Source organism: Marmota flaviventris, chromosome 8 (genome assembly GCF_047511675.1).
Source record: "Marmota flaviventris isolate mMarFla1 chromosome 8, mMarFla1.hap1, whole genome shotgun sequence".
Lineage (NCBI taxonomy): Eukaryota > Metazoa > Chordata > Mammalia > Rodentia > Sciuridae > Marmota > Marmota flaviventris.
The window spans coordinates 113,803,879-113,822,516 of NC_092505.1; the positions used below are offsets into that span (position 1 = coordinate 113,803,879).

The 18,638-nt window shown below is 48.5% G+C and overlaps 1 protein-coding gene across 1 annotated transcript in view; it reads left to right on the forward strand.

Annotated features, from left to right (window-relative positions):
• The first annotated feature begins 9,655 nt into the window (after positions 1-9,655).
• The window catches only part of Iqcj (IQ motif containing J), a 123,664-nt gene continuing 114,681 nt past the window's right edge, over positions 9,656-18,638 (forward strand). The window contains exons 1-2 of the mRNA XM_071615565.1: positions 9,656-9,694; positions 9,932-10,312. Of these exons, the coding sequence (XP_071471666.1) occupies positions 10,304-10,312 (9 nt within the window). The 5' untranslated portion in view covers positions 9,656-9,694; positions 9,932-10,303. The remainder of the gene's footprint in view (positions 9,695-9,931; positions 10,313-18,638) is intronic.

Genomic DNA, 18,638 nt, shown 5'->3' on the forward strand with positions numbered 1-18,638 from the left:
GGTTTTAACTGGACCATTTTTGATATCTAAAAAGACTTTCCATAGAGTGATCCAATTTCATTGGCTCCTATTTCTTTCCTCCCTCACACTTTATTTTCCCCTTTGTTTATAACTCAATTTCGTAGCAATGATGATATCTCAATTTTGTCTTTGCCCATGTAACCTCTGTACGGCCCCACAGCAGCCTTGGTGCTGTGAGGGGTGACAGTGACACAATTTGGTGGTCAGTGAGACCCTGGAAACCAGGGGGGCAGGTGAGCGCGGGGGTGGACGTGGATGCCCTCGACTTACACCCTTGCGTGGGATTCCACATAGTGCTGTCACTCCTTATCATTGCCCTTCTCGGTGAGATGAAAGTGTTTCACCAGTGCGTGTGTCTGGGCTGTCAGCGGACAACTAGGAATTCTCCCCTTCATGTTGTCACTGTGCTCCGTGCCAGCTATTATTAAGATCGCATCACTTGATCATTGTCATGCGTGTGGGTCACATAGGAAGGAAGCCCTGCCTGGATGGACAGTGAGTGGCCAGCTGCTTCCCACCTCCCTGTTCCCTGGTTTCCTGCAGGAAGCCATCCGTGAACTGTGCATGAACTAAAATGATGTTGAAGCCATTAGGGGGGGAAGTCTGGTATCGGGAACTCCTAGCAGCAACTTTGCTGGTTTGAGAACCTGGTTCATGTGGCTTCCCACCTGGCTCTATCACAATTTCAGCACAGCCCCAGACATGGGCGCCACCTGTGAAGAACCGAACAGCCTGCCCACCCCCACACCTAATCTGTTTTTCACAAAGAAGCTCCTGTCGATTGTTTTTGATCTGTACCTCTATAAATAAACAAGCGTGGTTCCTTCCTTTGCTAGAAGCTGTGCCCCTCCTGTCGGCCTAAAATGTCACCGTCCCCACTCTGAAAACTTAATTCTGGTCTCGTGTTTATTTTATGGTACTATTTTCATAGCTTTTACTTGGCAGCCAGCCCATCCCTCCCATGGGAACCATTCCCACACTCCCGTGGGATGTGAGCGAGCACTTCCCACTGGACGACACTGCCAGGCCCCTGTGGTAGGTGGTGGCCAAGGGACTGGACTGCAGCCTGTTGGCATGAGCAGGAGTGACTTGTGCCATCTCCAGGACTGGCCCGGCATAAGCTGCAAGGAGACCTCCTCTCTCATCTCTCCTGTCAGGGTGCCAGGAGGATACTTGCTGACAAGGGTGGACGCCACCTGGAAGGAGCCTGGTCCCTGGGTCACTGTGGGTGGAGAGTCCTCCTGTTCTGGAACACTCCATTGCAATTGACGTAAATAGCTGCTAAACTTTGATTAATTGATACACTTGAGTTTGCCATAGAAATTTGTGCAGGCCTCCATTTCCTGTTCTATAAAGTGGAGGACTGGCCACCGTGGCCCCTTGAGGTTCCTCAAGCACATGGAACACCCAGGACTTCCACATGTGCTGTTCCTCTGCCCAGTACCCTCTCCCCCCAAGGAGGCCTTCTCTGTAGAGGTCCTGGCCTCCCTAGTACAGCAGCATCCTCGCCTCCCCCACACTCTTCCCCCTACCTTGCTCTGGTCCTTTCTTTTTAAAATAACACATCTATCAAATAATTGACCTACCTATTTATTTGTTTGGCACTCAAGAAAATACCTGTTGAAGAATTGTGTGAGTGGAGTGCTCCTGAGAAGCCAAATGGCTGTAAAAGATTATGTTCCCGGAACTCAAGGAGTTATAATCCAAAGGGAAAAATAAAGCAGATTGTAGCAGATCAATCTTCAATGCACAGAGGGCGTATGAACTCCGTCAGCGTTGTGTTGCCAGCAGGAATTATTAGAAAGCCTTCTAATAATGGGCAGGTATTAAGAGCTGCACACTAAAATTTCAGAGGGTTATTTCACCGGGTGACTGCAAAGTCTGCGGTTTTGCCCCTTCTGTCACAAGGAATGGGTCACAAGGGTCTCTAGGGCTGTTTGGAGGTTTCTCGGAGGTGGCACACATCTGTCTTGCTTACCTTTGTATCGATGGCATCCCCCAGAGGGACAAGAAATAGCTTTGTGAGATAAAGAGTGGGCCAGGCAACTTTTCCGAGGTGGGACAGTCAGCTTGCATGCGCTTCCCTGAACCTGAGGTCTGTGGCACCGGGACCTTCCTGACTCAGGGTTCCTCAATGTTCACAGGTCCCGGATGTTCCCGGTTTCCAGCTCAGCCCAGCTGCAGGAAGATTGTACTGCCCTAGCCAGCCATCCCCCACACTGCCCTCCTGAGCTGCCTGTTTACCTACATGGGGCTGACCTACCATCGTCTCCATCCTGCAGAACCCAAGCTCCAGGGGGGTGCCAAGGCCTCTGCGTTTGCTCTGTCCATGGTGCCTGACACAGAGTGGATGCTTGATGAATATTTGTTGAGTGAACCAAAGAATCATGAAATCATTAATCCTCATTGGTGTCCTCCTGTGCCCCTGGCAGGCATTCTAGTCAGCCATGTTACTCTTCATCTGCTAAATCTGAACTAAGACTCAGAAAAAATTGTGACACAGCTCTGTAGGCACTTTATACCCAAAGTGTGACCACCGACCATAAAGTTAGCCCCACCAGAGACTTACAGAATGCTAATTCTCAGGCCCACTCAGACCTACTGTATCAGAAGAGATTTTAACAGGGTCCCAGCAGATTCCTGTGGTTATAGACATGTGAGAAACTGCACTCTGGAGATGCATGCAGTAGGCAGTTTGGCTTGGTCGTAGAAGCAGTCTTCTATGCCTCTTCTTTCTCTTCCACTTCCCTGTGGATGTGGAGCAGTGGCTTCTGCACTGGCCTGTGACTGGCCTCAATGCAGTTAATGTGGAGCACTTCATAGAGAATGAACTGCAGGAATTTGAAAATAAAAGGAAATTTGTTTTGCTGAAAGTCGTACAAAGTATTCCAGGTCAAAGAAAATTGAACAAGTGAGTGGAGACCATCTAACCATAGAGATAGGTGAACATGTGCGTAGCACTGGAGGCCGAACTTACCTCCAGAGAGCGGGTGCAGGAAGAGGGAGGGGGCTGTGCAGCGGCATAAGGGCCTGACAAGTTTGGCTGGCTCCCCTCACTGTCTGCTTGCCGCTAAAAAACAAACCAAACAAAGCTTGTCTCCTCATTCAATGAGGGAGGCTGAATTGGAGGTGGGGAAACTTACAAGTGTCCTTGTGAAAATAATTCTACTTGGCAGTAAGGACACAGTTTATGATGTGAAAAGTTGCAAACATAAAGGCCTTAACACACAAGGTGGTGGACAAGTGGGACCAAGGGCAGGGGTCATCGGTGACTCAGTTCTACCATCAAAAGAATCATAGAAGAGAATTTAGCTGGAAGTGATCCAGTAGTACCTGCTGAGCCTGGGCCACTGGCGCCCGCCCTGCACTGGCCCCTGTCTTAGAGGACAATCTATACTCATGCTTTTCCCCATGGAGTGAAGGGTCCGAGGAACCAAGGGGACAGGTCTGTTTGGGGTCTGGCTTCTTAAGTGCCTGGTCCCATAACCCAGACTCCAGAACTCCCTGAAGAAGCACCCAGGGGTTGTTTCTGAAGTCTGTAGAGTTCTCCCACCAATCTTGGGTGTGCAACTGTGCAGCTGGTGTGCACATAGCCAGGGGTTGCAGCGGGGATGTTTGTGAGCTGGGCATGGTGGCCTGAATGGAGCTAGGACTTGTTTTCTGGGGTGTGGACAAATAAAGAAAACAAACCAAACAAAGAAACAAATATATATTTCTGTGAACCCAGATATTTCTTGACGGCAGTGGTGATGTGAAGAGTTGGGGTCTAGGCAAGAGGCAGGGTGGGCTCATGGGCCACCTCTGTCCTTAGCCAAGCTGTCTGTCAGTTCTGGTTCTGTGAATCATCTTTTCCCTGAAGAGAAACAATGTTTTCATAGCTTGTGAACTTAGTTAATTTTGCTCAGATCTTTGGTTAAGCAATTTGAATGACATGCCTCTGAACACAGTGTGTTTATTTCATCTTGGAACTTTCTGATGGCACCAACACAGTGTTAATGATGTGGGATTGATCAGAGTGCTACATGGAACCTACAGATTAGACTTAGTCCTGCTCTTAATGAGCTACCTACCACCTGTAGAAAAGATGGTTTTTCACAAGGGCTGTTCTTTGTGTACTAAAAATAACCCCTGAGTGATGGTCACGCTCAAGGTCATGCCAGCTCTTGGCTGGCATTGTTTGTTTGCTAGTTCATACCTCAACCTCCCCAATTGATTTCTGTGCTCAGACAGGTTAATGGACTTGGACCACTGCCGATTGGAGGAATTCCCGTTGAGCCAGTGTGACTGCTCTAGAGGTTTTGGCTTAGTTGAGCAAGGACTCTGAGAGTCTACCTGCACAGCTCTTCCAGAGCCCAGAGAGTAATGGAAGGACAGCACCCCATCTGGCTGGCTTCCAGGCATGGATGGTGTTTTCTTCTCTCTTCCACGCAGACTCCTCTTGGAGTCTTCCAGACCATTTCCCCTTTTGCTAAAATGGCGTGTTGGTGAAGCCACAGTGTTTGTTGGGGCTGAGCTTGGGAAGGGTGGCCGCAACACCTTGGCTGCCATTTCCACTTGACATTGAAGTTGGTACACAGTGGTTTTCTACAGCAGCTCCATGCAGCAGAGAGAACACCGCTTCTCCCCATTCTGGGCCTGTCTACGCTTATGGGAGATCTAAGGCTAAGGTTGTGGTGTTGGGTGACAAATGGCACCCCAATTTGGTGCTCGTCCCAACACAGAGGGCACAGGAGCCCTGCTGCGGAAGCCCCCTCCCTCTGTACCAGCTGAGAATCAGCAAGTCCCATAGACGTTCCTTTTCAACTGAATTGGTGATTGGCTGGCTCCTGGAGGCTCACCCTCCATGCTGGGTGGTCCTGTGGGTGGTGTTAGCACATTGTTCTCATCTACCTCACACACGTGTTGTGCATCATGTTATCTTGTGATTTTAATATCCACCATCACCAGCTAGAATTGGCATAAAAAGCCAGGCTGGCAATAATTTGGTCGGTTGTTGATGGTTTGTGGTGGGAGGGTGTATTAGATCCATTTTCCCGAATATGAATAAGGGTTTAGAGTGAGACGTCTACACCTTCTCATAGGATTACTTCCTTATCCTTTGCCCTTTGGGTCCAGAGAAATGACATCATGATGTCAGAGAACTGGGATGGGACTGAACACCACTGCCTGCTCTTGGTTCCCAGGCTTTGACTTGGTAGTGGCCAAAATACCCTGGTTGAGGCTTCAGGGTACATTGGCAACCTCTGCCCTTACCAGCAGTGCTGGGGAATCAGCTGTGATTGCTGGCCCCACAGTAGCCCACAATCTCTGCAATGGACAGGCATAGGGCTCCAGCTTCAGCCCTTCTGCCTGAGGTATACTGTCAGCTCTGAACAGGTCTCTCTCTGATGCCTCCACCTTCCAGCATCAAGGGCTCCCAGATGGGCTGACCTGGCTATAGGCATGTCCTGTCTATACCCCTGAAGGTGTAGATGGGCCAGTGTGGATGTTGATATGCCCTATCCATCTGTGGGGTGTGCACATGGCTGACGCAGGTGTGTCCCCTGGATTCATGGATGGACCTGCTGACTCAGGAGCTCACTTTCAATTGCCCTCGACTTATCAGGGATCGGCCAAGCAGCTAGCATGAATTTACAAAAAACAGAACTCGCAGGTAGACTGATCTTGCCAAACTGCCAGCTGTGAGACTAGGGCTGCATTTGACTTTAAGCCCACTTACCTTGAGCATGTGTGGCGTGGAGCTGCAGGGTCCCAGATGGTGAGTGTGGATCTGCCGACCAGCAACTCGCTCACGTTGGACTCTGATCAAGGCTGCTCGCTGGGAGTCTCATGGTGAAAGCCTTTTAAATCAAAGGGCTGGATGGGGAGAACAAAGGCAATCTCCTACCTGAAGAGACTGCGCTGTTCCATTAGCTGTCTGCCTCCGGTACCTGATGGTTTAAGGGAGCGGAGTCCGTTTTTGTCCTGTCTCTGTTCTCACTGTGCGGGAAGAGCATTAAACACATACAGGAGTATGTACACACAGATGTGCACACACATGCATATATACTTGCACATGTACACATATGCACATACGTGCTCACCACATGCACACATGGGCTCATTGGTGCTCAAAGGCACATATATTAATATACACACATGCACACTTACTGGCACATGTACACATGTGCACCCCCACATGCACACACACGTCCACGAATGTGCACATGCACTTGCACATTCACTTGCGCACACATACTCTGGGAGGGCACAGCTTGTGCCACTGGTTGTCACTTGTCACAGTACATGAGATCTCTGTTATGAAATGTTCTGTCTCCAAAAACAGATATTGCTTCTCTTTTAGAAAAATATTCTTGGCTGGGTCCCTGGAACTTTAATTAAAATCCCAATTGCTCTTTAAAAAGCGTTATTGCATTTCAGACAGCTTGAACGTGGAAAAGAAGGCCAGAAGCCAGAGCATTTGCTGGCAGGTGGCAGGGACTATGTGGACAGGGCCAGGTCTGCCTGAGCAGCCTGTTGGTCTCTGGGAATGCCCCCTGGGGAGTGGCCTGCTACTCAGTGAGGCAGGTCCTCAGCCCATCCCTGCATCTGCAGGTGATTACCCAGAGCAGGCCCAGGCTTTCTCACAGTGTCCTTGACCTCGTCAGGATTGTTATGAACACAAATCTAACGAGATTCGTTGCTAACGAGAGAGCTCATCTGCCTTGTTTAGTTACTAAGGCACTGGAGTGTGACCCTCGTGGGGACAGGAGTCACCCTTGTTTAGTTCCTGCTGAGTCCTTGCCACCTAGCCCAGAATGTGATAGGAGCAGCTGCTCAGTAAGAACTCGGGAGCATCTGTGGAGGCCTGTGACATGCTGGGTACAAGGGATACAAATGTGACCCGTCCCTGTCAGCAAGGGGTGTGTGGGCAAGTGAGGGCCTTCAAGGCCAGTGGACTCTCATCATGAGTCACTGTCTTGAGGACTTGCAATGTGCCAGGCATTTTCCAGGTTTTCTCTCTCAAAATAACCTGATAAAGTAGGTTTTTGTTTGTTTGTTTGTTTTTCTATAGAAGAGGAAACAGTATGAGGAAATTTTGAGGAAATAATTAAATAAACAGGGAATCCTACCTTCCAACTACGCTCTGTCTCCAGTATCTATGCATGGAACATCTGAATATTTCTGCTCTTCCTTATGACTTTGTCCTTCAAGGTCAAGTTTTCTGGTGCTCTTAATGAAAGGAAGGAGAAAACGTTTGTTTTTAAGTAGGATCATTATAACACTTGGTTGCCTGAGCTCTGTCTTCAACTCACCATCAAGAGTGGGTTCTTTCTGCAAGGGTGAAGGTGGGTGAGCTTGCAGGACACAGACTGGCCTGTGCTAAGGTGGAGTGGAGGTGCACTGGCCACCCCAGGACTGCCTGGCCACACCCTCTCTCGCCTTCCCTGAGGAGTGACCTGGGGTGTCTCTTCACCACCAGAGACTGAGGAGTAGGGCCTGGAGAGTGTTCTTGTGACCACCACAATCCATGCCCACTTGACATCTCTTGAGGTCCCCATCTGAGGCCCCAGTGGGGTCTGGGGCTGAGGCAGTTGTTTAAGCCCTGGACATTGAGAGTTGGCAGTTAATGTTTTCCTCATTCTGGGGACTCCTCAGTGGGCCTCCCATGGAACAGCATGGAAGCTCAGGCCTGTGTGCACTGGGATTGGCGCCCCAGGTGGGAGGCTCATCTCCACCAGGTTTGATTGGCAGATAGGTGACTCTAAGTAATAAGAGGTCAGAGGTTAGGGATTCTGCATTCAGGCTTGCCCTTGCACAGGGGTCATGTACCTTGTGGCTTGGATGTGAGGTGTTTGAGTGGATTGACTGGGTGCTAACTGTAGGAAGGTGGGGTGTGGCTGGAGGAGGGGGCCACTGGGGGCTGCCCTGGAAGGGTGCATCTTCCTATGGACCCCACCTATCTGCTTCCTGATTCCTATGAGCTGAGCCGCTGTCCTCCACCACACCTTCCCCATGATGTGCTGCCTCACATGAGCCCAGACAAAAGAATGGGCAGACCATGGACTGACCCTCTGAAACCATGAGTCCCACATAAGCTTTTCCTCTTAGTTGTTCTTGTTGGCTGTTTTGATCACCGTGGTTATGCACATGTGCAAACTCTTTTTGCCCAGGCACCACATGGCTTCCAAGTACTTGACTTTGCTGGAGAAGGTGCTCCCGTGTGTTTGGCAGAGTAATCATAGACTTCGACCTGCCCTGCCTTCCCACCCCACAGAAAACCGAGGCCCAAAGAGCTTCAGAGAACAAGCCCAGGGGCCTGGCTTTCCTCTGCCTTCAGCATTGGCTTCCAAACCCACTCAGCACCTCACAGACCAAGGTTCTGGGTCAAACCGGTGAAGCACGGCCTTTCCTGCGCTAGACTGGAAGTGTGGCCAGCCTGAGCTTCTGAGTGGCTGAACCTTGAAGGCAGCGGCAGGGGCTGTGCTCCTCCCTTGATGGCCTCAGGGCTTGGTGTCAGTGTCTTGCTTTGCAGCTGCCCCTGCAGGGTCGGGAAGAGGAGTTGGTCAGTCACTAGGAACTTTTCCAGTGCACATGTGGCTTCCAAGCACCACATGGCTTCCAAGCACGCAGGGTGGGCTGGCAGCGGGTGTGGGCATTCCCGAAAGGTTCTGCTTCTGCTCCGGGAGCCCACTGTGGCACTACCAGACCCTGGCACTGTGCCCTCCACAGCACCAGTGTCTAACTCAGTAGATACCTGCTGAGTGAAGGGGAGAAGCAAACACAGGGGGAGGCGAGAGGAGCCTGGACTAGGAGGCCCAGGTGCTGGAACACGAAGCCTGGTGGGGCCTCGGGTGATAGGCGATAGGCGATATGCATATCGATGGGGCCTGGAGGTGACCTGGCTTTCTCCAGCAGTCTGGCCATCAACTCCCTGTCAATAAACACAGACACTGTGCTGCCCTTGACCTCAGGAGTTAAACTAATAAACAGCTTAATTGGTCCTCATTAATTCCACTTCTGATTTACTGTAGGTAAACGTGGCCTTGGAGAGAATCGCTCCCAGGTTCCGCCCAAGCATTTTAGCCTCAGCCTCCCACAGGTGATCTGTGGCGAAGCAGATGAGAGGGCTCCCCTCCTGCCTGCCAAAGACTGCACACTTGCTGCTGGGTTCAGGCCAGAGGGCATTTGCAAGGCCGTGTGGTGGTGAAGCCACACACGTGACAGTCCAGTGTTCCTCATGGTGACACTGTCCTTCTCATTACATTGAACATAGACTGCAGGCGTGATGCCCGCCCTCCCACTCTCTATGGTTTGAAGTTCTTTAGGAAAGGTGAAGCTCACATAGATATCATGAGCCTATTTGCAAGTCTCAACAGAGCTATTGTCTGGGGAGCTTAATTTGCTAGAGCTCTTTCTTCCTATCCTTAATTATGTATATACTTAATGACCGAGCCCCCTTCTGCCTGCTCAGCGCTTGTATGACACCACTTCTCTTAGTGCCACCTGATGACTCACGGCTCTCCCTTTTTACTCTCCTTGCTTCAAACTCTACACTTAAATATCAATACTCAGTTCAGCTTTGAGTATTAAGACATTTTTTTTCCCTCTGCTTCCTTGAAGAGCCGTGTGCAAGCCTTTTCACATTTATCTGGACCAAACAGTGGTGGTTTTACATGAGAACGAGAGCTCTGTAAGTAAATCCATGTATTTATATGTCTAAGGTGCATTATAAAAAGGAGCAATAAATTTAGAGTTCTACATAAAAGGAATTAGATTTTCCAGTTTACCTCTGCAGTGGGATTAATAAAATGGGCAACAAATAGCTGACAGAATGATCCATTTGAAGTTTGGAAAGGCATCTGGGAAGCTGGCTGGAGGAGCCTTTCCATTTTTTTCAAACAAGGATTTCTGTTAATTTTTGATGCAGTCCTGCTCCTGAATGCCTGTTTGGAAGCGAGCTCCAGACTGCTACCTGCCCATTTCTGCATGGCTGAGCAAATTCACTGGTAAATCCCAGCCTCCCCTCATTTCCATCACTGTGCGTCTCCAAATTACAGAGAATCCATTCCTGAGCTGGACAGGTGCCAGAAGTTTCTCATCCCGCTGTCGGTGGCTGTCTTTTCCTCTCCCGTCTTCGAGGCTTTCTGATTCCTGGAGTGAGCTCGACTCAGAGGTTCCCAGCCTCTCCCTCGCCTGGCATTCCCCCACAGTCACATCCAGCTCGGTGATTCAGAGGACGACGTGTGGCAGCTTTTGATTCTCGTCTCCTGTTACCTGCAGGTGTTCCAGAAACTTCAAAATGCGTCTGGTAACGTATTTGCTTCTCTAAACGTGCCACCTCAGTATGCATTTTATGCAGCTGATGATTATTTTTTAAAAATCAGTCTTTTGAATAGCGTGCCTGCAAATAAGAAAAAAAATGTCAAGGCGAGATTACAGGGCAGCGGGGGTGATTACTGGTCAGGTGCGTGTGGCATGCGTCCTTGATCATGTCGGCATGTGTGTAAATATGTATTATTTATGTACACATACATGTGCCCAGGCAGATTCATTAAAGAAATCTCATTGAAAGCAATACTTTTACTGTACACCAGGTTTTCTAATCTGATCTGTAAATGTCTTACATGTCAGCAGCAAGTACAGGAAAACCACATTATTTTAAATTCATGCAAATGCTATGTCTTAGATACCTATTTTAAAAAATCTTTCTTTCTTAAAAAAAATGATGATGATTTGGAGGCAATGGGAGGGGGAGTGGTGGTGGCTGATTTTGTGAATTTGGAGAAAAGAGTTGCCTTCCTGCTGCCAGAGAATCTCTGCCCCATAACACCTGTCTTCTTAAAACTCAGTGATCACCCAGGGGAAGAGACGTGGCTCTGCTTCAGAGTCACCCCAAGGGACACAAGCTGTAATGTAGGTATTCTAGATGATTGAACATAGGTAGATGGGGCAGATCTGCCGAAGCCGAATCCAGCTGTGTCGCCCGGCTTGTGGAAACCACATCCACACTGTGTCAGGATGCACATGTGTTTACTGAAGTCCCACAGAGCAGCTTGAGAGTGCAGGCTCATAAATCACAGGACTTACTTGCCAGTGTTGGGTGCTAGATTCTAGAATTAAGAAATTACTTAGCAATTAATAGCGCACTCAGCCTCCCTGGTCTTGGGGAGATTTACAATCCTTGAGACTTGTGCTTCTAGCTAGAGATGACTGATGGAAGATTCAGACTTAATTGCTATTTCAAATGCTTAATGTGCAAAGATGCTTGCACTGCTTTATTTAAAAGACTTCTTTGGAAGAATGTGCATGTGTGTTTCTAAGTGCCATGTGTGCCTGTTGTGACTGCAATGTGCTGTGTGCTCCGGAGAAGTGACTAGGCTCAAGTGCTGCTCACCTGTGTGACAGAAACTCGCCTTCTTGTTCTGAGATGCAGCAATGATCTTGCCTTGCATTGTGCTCTTGCCTTTTGAGATCAATGATTATTAATTGTTGCAAAGATGAGAAAACAATGTGGTGAGACAGAGTCCACAAAGTAGGTTGAATGAGAAGTTTTCTAAGAAATTAAATGAAATAGATTTTCACAAGTGATTTTTCTAAATGTATAGGGGTGTTGATATTTGAAAATGCAAGCATCGTAAATACTAATTTCTAAGTGGAGCAGATTAGGTTAATATGAATGTTGTCTAGCACTCCTTTGATATATTTAAAGTGAGGCAGTAAATAGGCTAATTATTTTATATTGGCTAATCATTACTTTTGCTTCATGGTATTGATTATAAAACAAACTATTGATTTTGATTTGCTTTGAATTGAGGAGGATTGCAAACTTCAGTGGGAGAGTTCACTGAGTTGTGGCAATAAAACTGAGTATTTTTAAAAGTCAGTGTGCAAACTCCTTTTCCTTTTTATTGTGCAAGAGCTCATGTTGTACCACGTCCAGAGCTGTGTGTTTGTAGAGGACTGTGTATTTTGAAAAACCGCATGACTCTTAATGCTGATTTTTCTCAAGCACATTCAATTCACAATCACTAAGAGGTTCACTGAAGGTGCGTGTCCAGCTGTAGGGTGGCTCCTGGAGAAGCTGCTGTGTTTGGAGCCCTGGAGAACCTGTGCAGCCATTCATATTACACATGTATCTTGTTCTGGGCATAACTGATTTCTGCTTTAGGTACTATTCATTTCCAATATCATAAGCACACCTCATAGTGTTTCTTATGCAATGTCGGAATCTTGCCTTTGAGTGTAAATGTCTTGATCATGGTTTCAAATTGAGTGGGTAGATGACTGAAGATTTAGTAACCCTTTTTTTGTACATGTTACAAGTGCATTAATGCATATAGATATGCATATGCATTAAGATACATAAAAGCATTCCTTGTGTTCAAGTACATTACAAAACACTTTGCCTTCCTTCTGAAGTTGGCTATTTTGTTTGAAGTTGGTTTAATAGGCATAAAAAGAGGTTTTATTTTTCTGAGCTTACCTAGTACTGTGGGGTGGCAGGAAATCATTCAGCACTATTTTATAAGAAATATTATATGCACTAAATAGTGAAAAGAAAGAATGTCACATTTACCATCTGTCTCTAATTATGATTTCCCACTGGTTTTTAGATGCAGTATAGACCAGGACTTTATTATATAAAATGGACTTACGTCACTCTCATACCTAAAATAATTGTCAAACACTTTCCCACATATGTTTCCCTGTTAGGTGACTTAGGTTGTCTTAGCAAACATTCTAGTCTTTGTGGTTCACAGATAGATCGAGGATATAAAGACATAATTTGAGGGCTGACCATGCATCCAGAGCTGAAAACAGTCATTTAAATGGGCATTTACTATGCCTTACATTTTGGACCTGTCTCAGCCTTGGGACAAAAGGGAGCACTGTCCCTGCTATTTCACCATTAATGATGGCTTGCAGAGGCTCAGTTGCCTTCGGCTTGGTTTGAAACTTACATTATTTCCTTTTCTGTTCTGCCTTGTTTCAAAGTGACACCATCTCTGGGGTTTACAGTTGTGTGAGGAGGGCAGGCTGGTCAGGAGCACTGCTGGAGAAGATGGACCTAACCCCGTCATGAAGGAGATCTCTAGCAGGACTGATGGCGGGGAGAGGAATGGGCACGGTGGTGGGTAGAAAAGTCAGATGGGAAGAAACAAACCCAGCAGGAGACAGGAGGGATGACTTGCATGGGGAAGAGGTGCCACAAGGGGACCAGGTCGAGAGATGGAGAAACAAATTGCAGGGTGAGTTTTAAAGGCCCCCCGATTAATCTTCATCAGCCTTATTAAATACTGTGGAAAATTCTTTGAGCAAGTGAGCATTTCTTCTATTTTATAACTGAAATGACTTCTGAAACAGCACTTCTGTGCCATCATTTTAGTGAATATTTCTAGAGCATTTTCTGTGGGCAGCTCTGGGAGGGCCCTGTTCTGAGTACCTCATGGCAATCCCCTGGTCCTCACTTACTTACATTCTCACTCGCATACTACTGAGGAAGAAGCTGAGTGGCTGGGAACCAGGGGCCTGCCTATTGTGGTGCTGCCAGGAGCTGGGGCCACCTGTGCCCTGGAACCTGGGCCTCACTGAGCCGCCAGTCACTGTATCGCTAGCCCCAGGTCCAGACCCAGGTGGCTGCTAACTGGGCTGTTATCTTGGTTCTCTGGGAAAAGACACTAAGACAGAATTAGTAAAGTTTCTAGGAGACTAAGGATGAAAGGTGGGAATTAAACCCAGACAGGGAAAGCCCTGGACTGCAAGGTGGGTCTGAAAGCCCTGGACTGCAAGGTCCCGTCAAATCCTGCGATGACTTTGCAGGGACACTGCCTGTTACAGCAGCAGAAGTGCCAGGGCTCTGCCTACTGGGCACTGCCTGGGTTCCCAGGAGGCGGAGGCGCTGCTCCACCAGTGAGTGCATCCTGCAAGGCCTGCAGCGGGGCTGTCAGCTTAGTGCTCCTCCTCCAGCAGGATGGCTGGTTCTTTTTTGAGGGGAGGCCTGTGCCATGCACCTTCTTGGCTGTCAAGGTAGCATCTCTACTCCTGCTCTCTGGGGATGCAGGTTGAGGCAGGCTTAGCTCCTGTGGTGCAGAGCTGTGCTTGCTCTTGGGGTCATATGGAAGCAGACTGGGCACCCTCCAGCCAGGTGCCCTGCTGCATCCCCCAGTTCCCAGAACCACCCATCTCTTCTCTCTCAGGTGGACTCAACAGCTTCTTGGTGGGTCCTCCTCTCTCTAGCTCCTCCCTGCCACCGGATCTGTGTTAAATGCAGTCCTGGGTTATAATTCCAATACTTAACCTCTTCTTTGGTTTCCTAGAGCCTAGAGAAGGGTTCCAAGCTCTGTTCTGCAGTACCTGGGGGCCATGCAATACCTGATTGTATGGCCAGTCTGAGCCCCAGGTGGCGGCACAGTCAGGGCAGCAGTTAGGGGTATCAGAAGTGTTTACCTTTGTATTTAGAAAAGGCCATTTTAAATCCTGGGATTGAAGGATTGAGAGGAATCTGTGGAGTGGAGAAGATTTGCTAGGAGGAGGAAGCAGAATCGGGTGATTTGGGTGTGATTAGAGGGAAGGAGTGGTTTGGCTGAAATTTGGAGAATAGACAGAAAATTAATGGAATGTATTCCCAGAAAAGTAAATTGCAGCTCATAAAAGAACTACAGCCATGGGGTTTAACTTTTCCCAAAGGATCTGAGCAGAGAGGGACATGATTGAAAGGTCAGTCTGAAGGTGAAGGTGGCCACAGAGTTGAGGCCACAGCGAATGAAGAAACGGAGGCAGTTAGAAGGGTAGAGACCACTTGGGGCCATTTTGTGATGACAGGTGAGAAGAGAGGCATCTTGGGCTGCTATGTGAAGGATAGGAAGGGTAGGAAGAATAGGAAGTAGGGGTGAGTAGGACTTTAAGTTGGATTGCGGGAAGGGTGAGGGGATAGTGCTCAAAAGGACTTGGAGGTTTGAGTTGGGCAATAGTGCCTGGCATGTGGGAACAGGAATGGACAGAGGCTCTGATTGAGAGACGGTGACAAGGGAGCAAGAGGTGGCCACAGATGACCCAAAGAGTGCCATGTGAATCTCCCACTGTCTCCTCACTTCCAGCCCTGCTTCAGGGTCTCACTAAGTTGCTGAGGCTGGCTTCAAACTTGTGATCCTCCTGCCTCAACCTCCTGAGCCACTAGGATTACAGGTGTGCGCCACCATGCCCAGATTGTCTGGTTTTAAGTTTACCATTATTTACAGATTTTGTCCTTAAGCTTTTCAACCAAAGATGAAGGCATAGAAAACAAAACTAATGTTCACAGACACCAACAATTCAGACAAAATTTAGGCACAAAATTTCCTAAATTCAGCTGCAAAAGCACCTTTCTTGGATCCATGTAATTTCCAGCAGACAGTTTGAGTGAATTACTATTATTATACTGTATTTTCCAAGGCGTTGTCATGGCTCATGCAGACCCGATCCTGATCAGCTGAGGCTGAGGGGTCTGGCCATCTAATTGGAGACCTGTCTCTGAGGCAACACTGTCATCCTGAACTACAAACACCTTCTCCTGGAGAGAGTGTGAGGCACTGTCTGCTGCCCCCTAAGCAGGGACAATGCTAACAGATTTAACAGGAACAGAAACAAAGACTGAAGCCTTTTCCAATGAAGCTTTGTACCATGTAGGATTGTAATGTGTAATTGAAACCCAGTTTTTAATAAAAGGGAATTACAGCAAAGCCCTGATGCTAAATAAGCTTTAGCCATAGCAAAGAGTAGTACGTTTTATAAAGATCTGCAATGCAATGTGCGGAGCTTACAGCTAATATTTAATTGCCCTTAAAACTGAACAGCATAATGGTCAAATTTGCATATTCTTCCAGGCTGTCATATTTTACTGTATAGTGCAGAGAAACACTTAAAGGAACATTTCACTGGCATCCATGGCGTACGAAGAGAACTCTCAGCACCAGAGACAGTAGCTCAGTCATAGGGCATTTGCCTAGCATGCACAAGACCCAGGTTCCAGCCCCAGAACTGCAGAAAGACAAAACAAAAGTGAAAACCTCCAATGTTTAAGAGCTGAATCAAATCAATACCCCCAAGCCCACTGACCCACGGTGCACACTGCCTTGTGCCTCAGGCTGACAGTGGGAAGTCGTGGTCTGGTGGTGAGTTGTTTTGGGGTGGTTTTTGGTGGTCATGGCAGATGTGATACATAGTAACCAGGGCTGCCAGGCTCAGAAGCACAGGGTCTGCACACACTCTGCCCTCCAGAGTATGCAGAGGCACAGGCTGGGAGTGAGAATTCTCAGCTCCAGATCCAGAGAGGGATGCTATGTTTCCCCTGATTCATCAAAACCAAAGGAAGGAGGCACTGTGATAGTTGGCCTTTCATCACTATGGCAGAATACCCAACCAGAGCCAAGCGGAGGGCAGGGAAAGGCTGGTTCTGACTCATGGCTTCAGAGGTTCAGTCCATGGTTGGCTGACGCCATTGCTCTGAGCCCTGGGTGAGGCAGAACATCAAGGCAGAAGGGCATGGTGTAGGAAAACAGCTCAGTGAGCAAGCAGAGAGAGCACTCCTCACCAGAGGAAAAATACACCCCAAAGGAAGGTAGTGACCCACCTCCTCCAGCCACACCCCACCTGCCTACAGTCACCACCTAGTTAGTCCTATCAGGGGATTAATGCACTCACCAGGTTAAGGCTCACAACCCAACCATTTCACCTCTAACCCTTCTTGCATTGTCTCATACGAGAGTTTTTGCTGGACACCTCATATCTAAACCATAAAAAGCAACGTCACAGAGCTCATAATCTAAACATTTCACCTCTGAACATTCCTGAATTGCCACAGGAGCTTTCCAGAGACACCTCATATCCAAACCAAAGCACCCTGGAGCATGAAAAGGAAGGATCTGTTTATGTGGATTATAGTGATCAGTGCTTCGTCCTTGGACTTCAGGCAGAGGTACTCAGAACATGCTTGGTCTTCATGGTAGTAGGGTGAGGCGGGTGCCACTGGGCACTCCCATGATGGTCTAGTAAGGTGGGCACTACGGGGCACTCCTGTTACCATCTAGGGGTTCTGGGTTCATCCTCTCTGCAAAAAGGAAGAGGAGGACACAGAGATTGAAAGAACAAACAAGGCTTGTCGTTGGAGCAAATGCCCATTTATTGAGGAACAGCTCTGCGTATTTATGGAGCCAGGGGTGGTTTGACAGTTGGCATGGGTGCTTTTTGATTGGAGGGTAAGGATCAAGTGAGCCAGCAGGGCTAGTCTGATTGGTGGGTAGGATCAGGTGAGCCAGCAGGGCTCTGATTGGTGGGTAAGGATCATGTGAGCCAGCAGGGCTCTGATTGGTGGGTAAGGATCATGTGAGCCAGCAGGGCTCACCCTTGGATGGCTCTTCTTGGGGGATGGGGAAGTTAGTCTTTGGAACTGGGTTGACTCCCAGCAGCCATGGCAAGCAAGCAGCGGGTTTATTGCAAAAGTGATAGTAACAGACTTCTCAGGAGTCTGAGTCTGGTCCGGAGTTTGGGTCTGTTCTTTTCTCGGTCTCTGGAACTTGCTCCTTTCCTCACCTCTCCCTGGCCACGCCCTCCTCACTGATGTTCACTGGTGCCCCCACGCTGTGTCCACTCATCTGTTTTAGTTTTTCTATTGGATCCCCTGCTTAGGAGCACAAGTTCGGAAGCGTCTGTCTCATGGGGTCCCCTGATTGGGTCCCCCACTTATATCCACGAGCATTTTTGTCAACCAGGAAGTCGCCCTCATCAGAAGACCCCCTCCATGCTCCTTCGTTCTGGTCCTGCCTGCCCTTCTCCCCGTCCTCTTGCCTGCTCCCTTCTTCATCCCTCACTCCTGTGATGGTCCAGTGAGGCAGTGCTCCTGGTGGTCCCATCTTTCAGGTGAGGAAGCTGTGGCTAGAGAGGTAGTGGGGTTTTTCATGGCCATACAGGCTGATCCAGGAGTGCACCTCACCTTAGAGCCAGGCAGGGCTGTGGGCAGAGAGGCGCAGCTGGCGGCTCCCTGAAGGCTCTTCTCTGAAGCAGCAGGTTTATTGCCAAAGTGACAGTAACAGACTTTGCTGCTGCTGCCGAGTGGAGACTCAGCCCTGAACCTCTTTTTAGAGACTTGCTCACTGAGATAAAGATGGCTTGCTGCCAAGTTCTAGGGGTGCGAGTCTCTGCAGAGGCCAGCCCCCTGCTTGTCCTCATAGCCTGTTACTCTTTTTTTTTTCTTTTTTCTTTTGGTACTGGTAATTTAACTCAGGGGCACTTAACCACTGAGCCACATCCCCAGCCTTTTTATATTTTTATTTAGGGACAGGGTCTTGCTGAGTTTCTTAGGGCCTCGCTAAGTTGCTGAGGCTGGCTTTGAACTCGCAATCCTCCTGCCTCAGCCTCCTAAGCTGCTGGGATTACAGGTGTGCACCTGACTGTGTTACTCTTTTTAAATGGGCTTTGCTGGCATTTGAACTGGGAGAACTTGATCCTGCCTTCCACTTTGTCCACACTGGACGACTTGAGCTCATGCAGATGGGAGAAGGCAAACTGGCACTGTGTGCTCCACAGTGACATGCCTGTGACTAAGTGTCATGAACATTCCAGCTGAGCAGCACGCTGAGGAAGGATGGGTATGGTGTTAC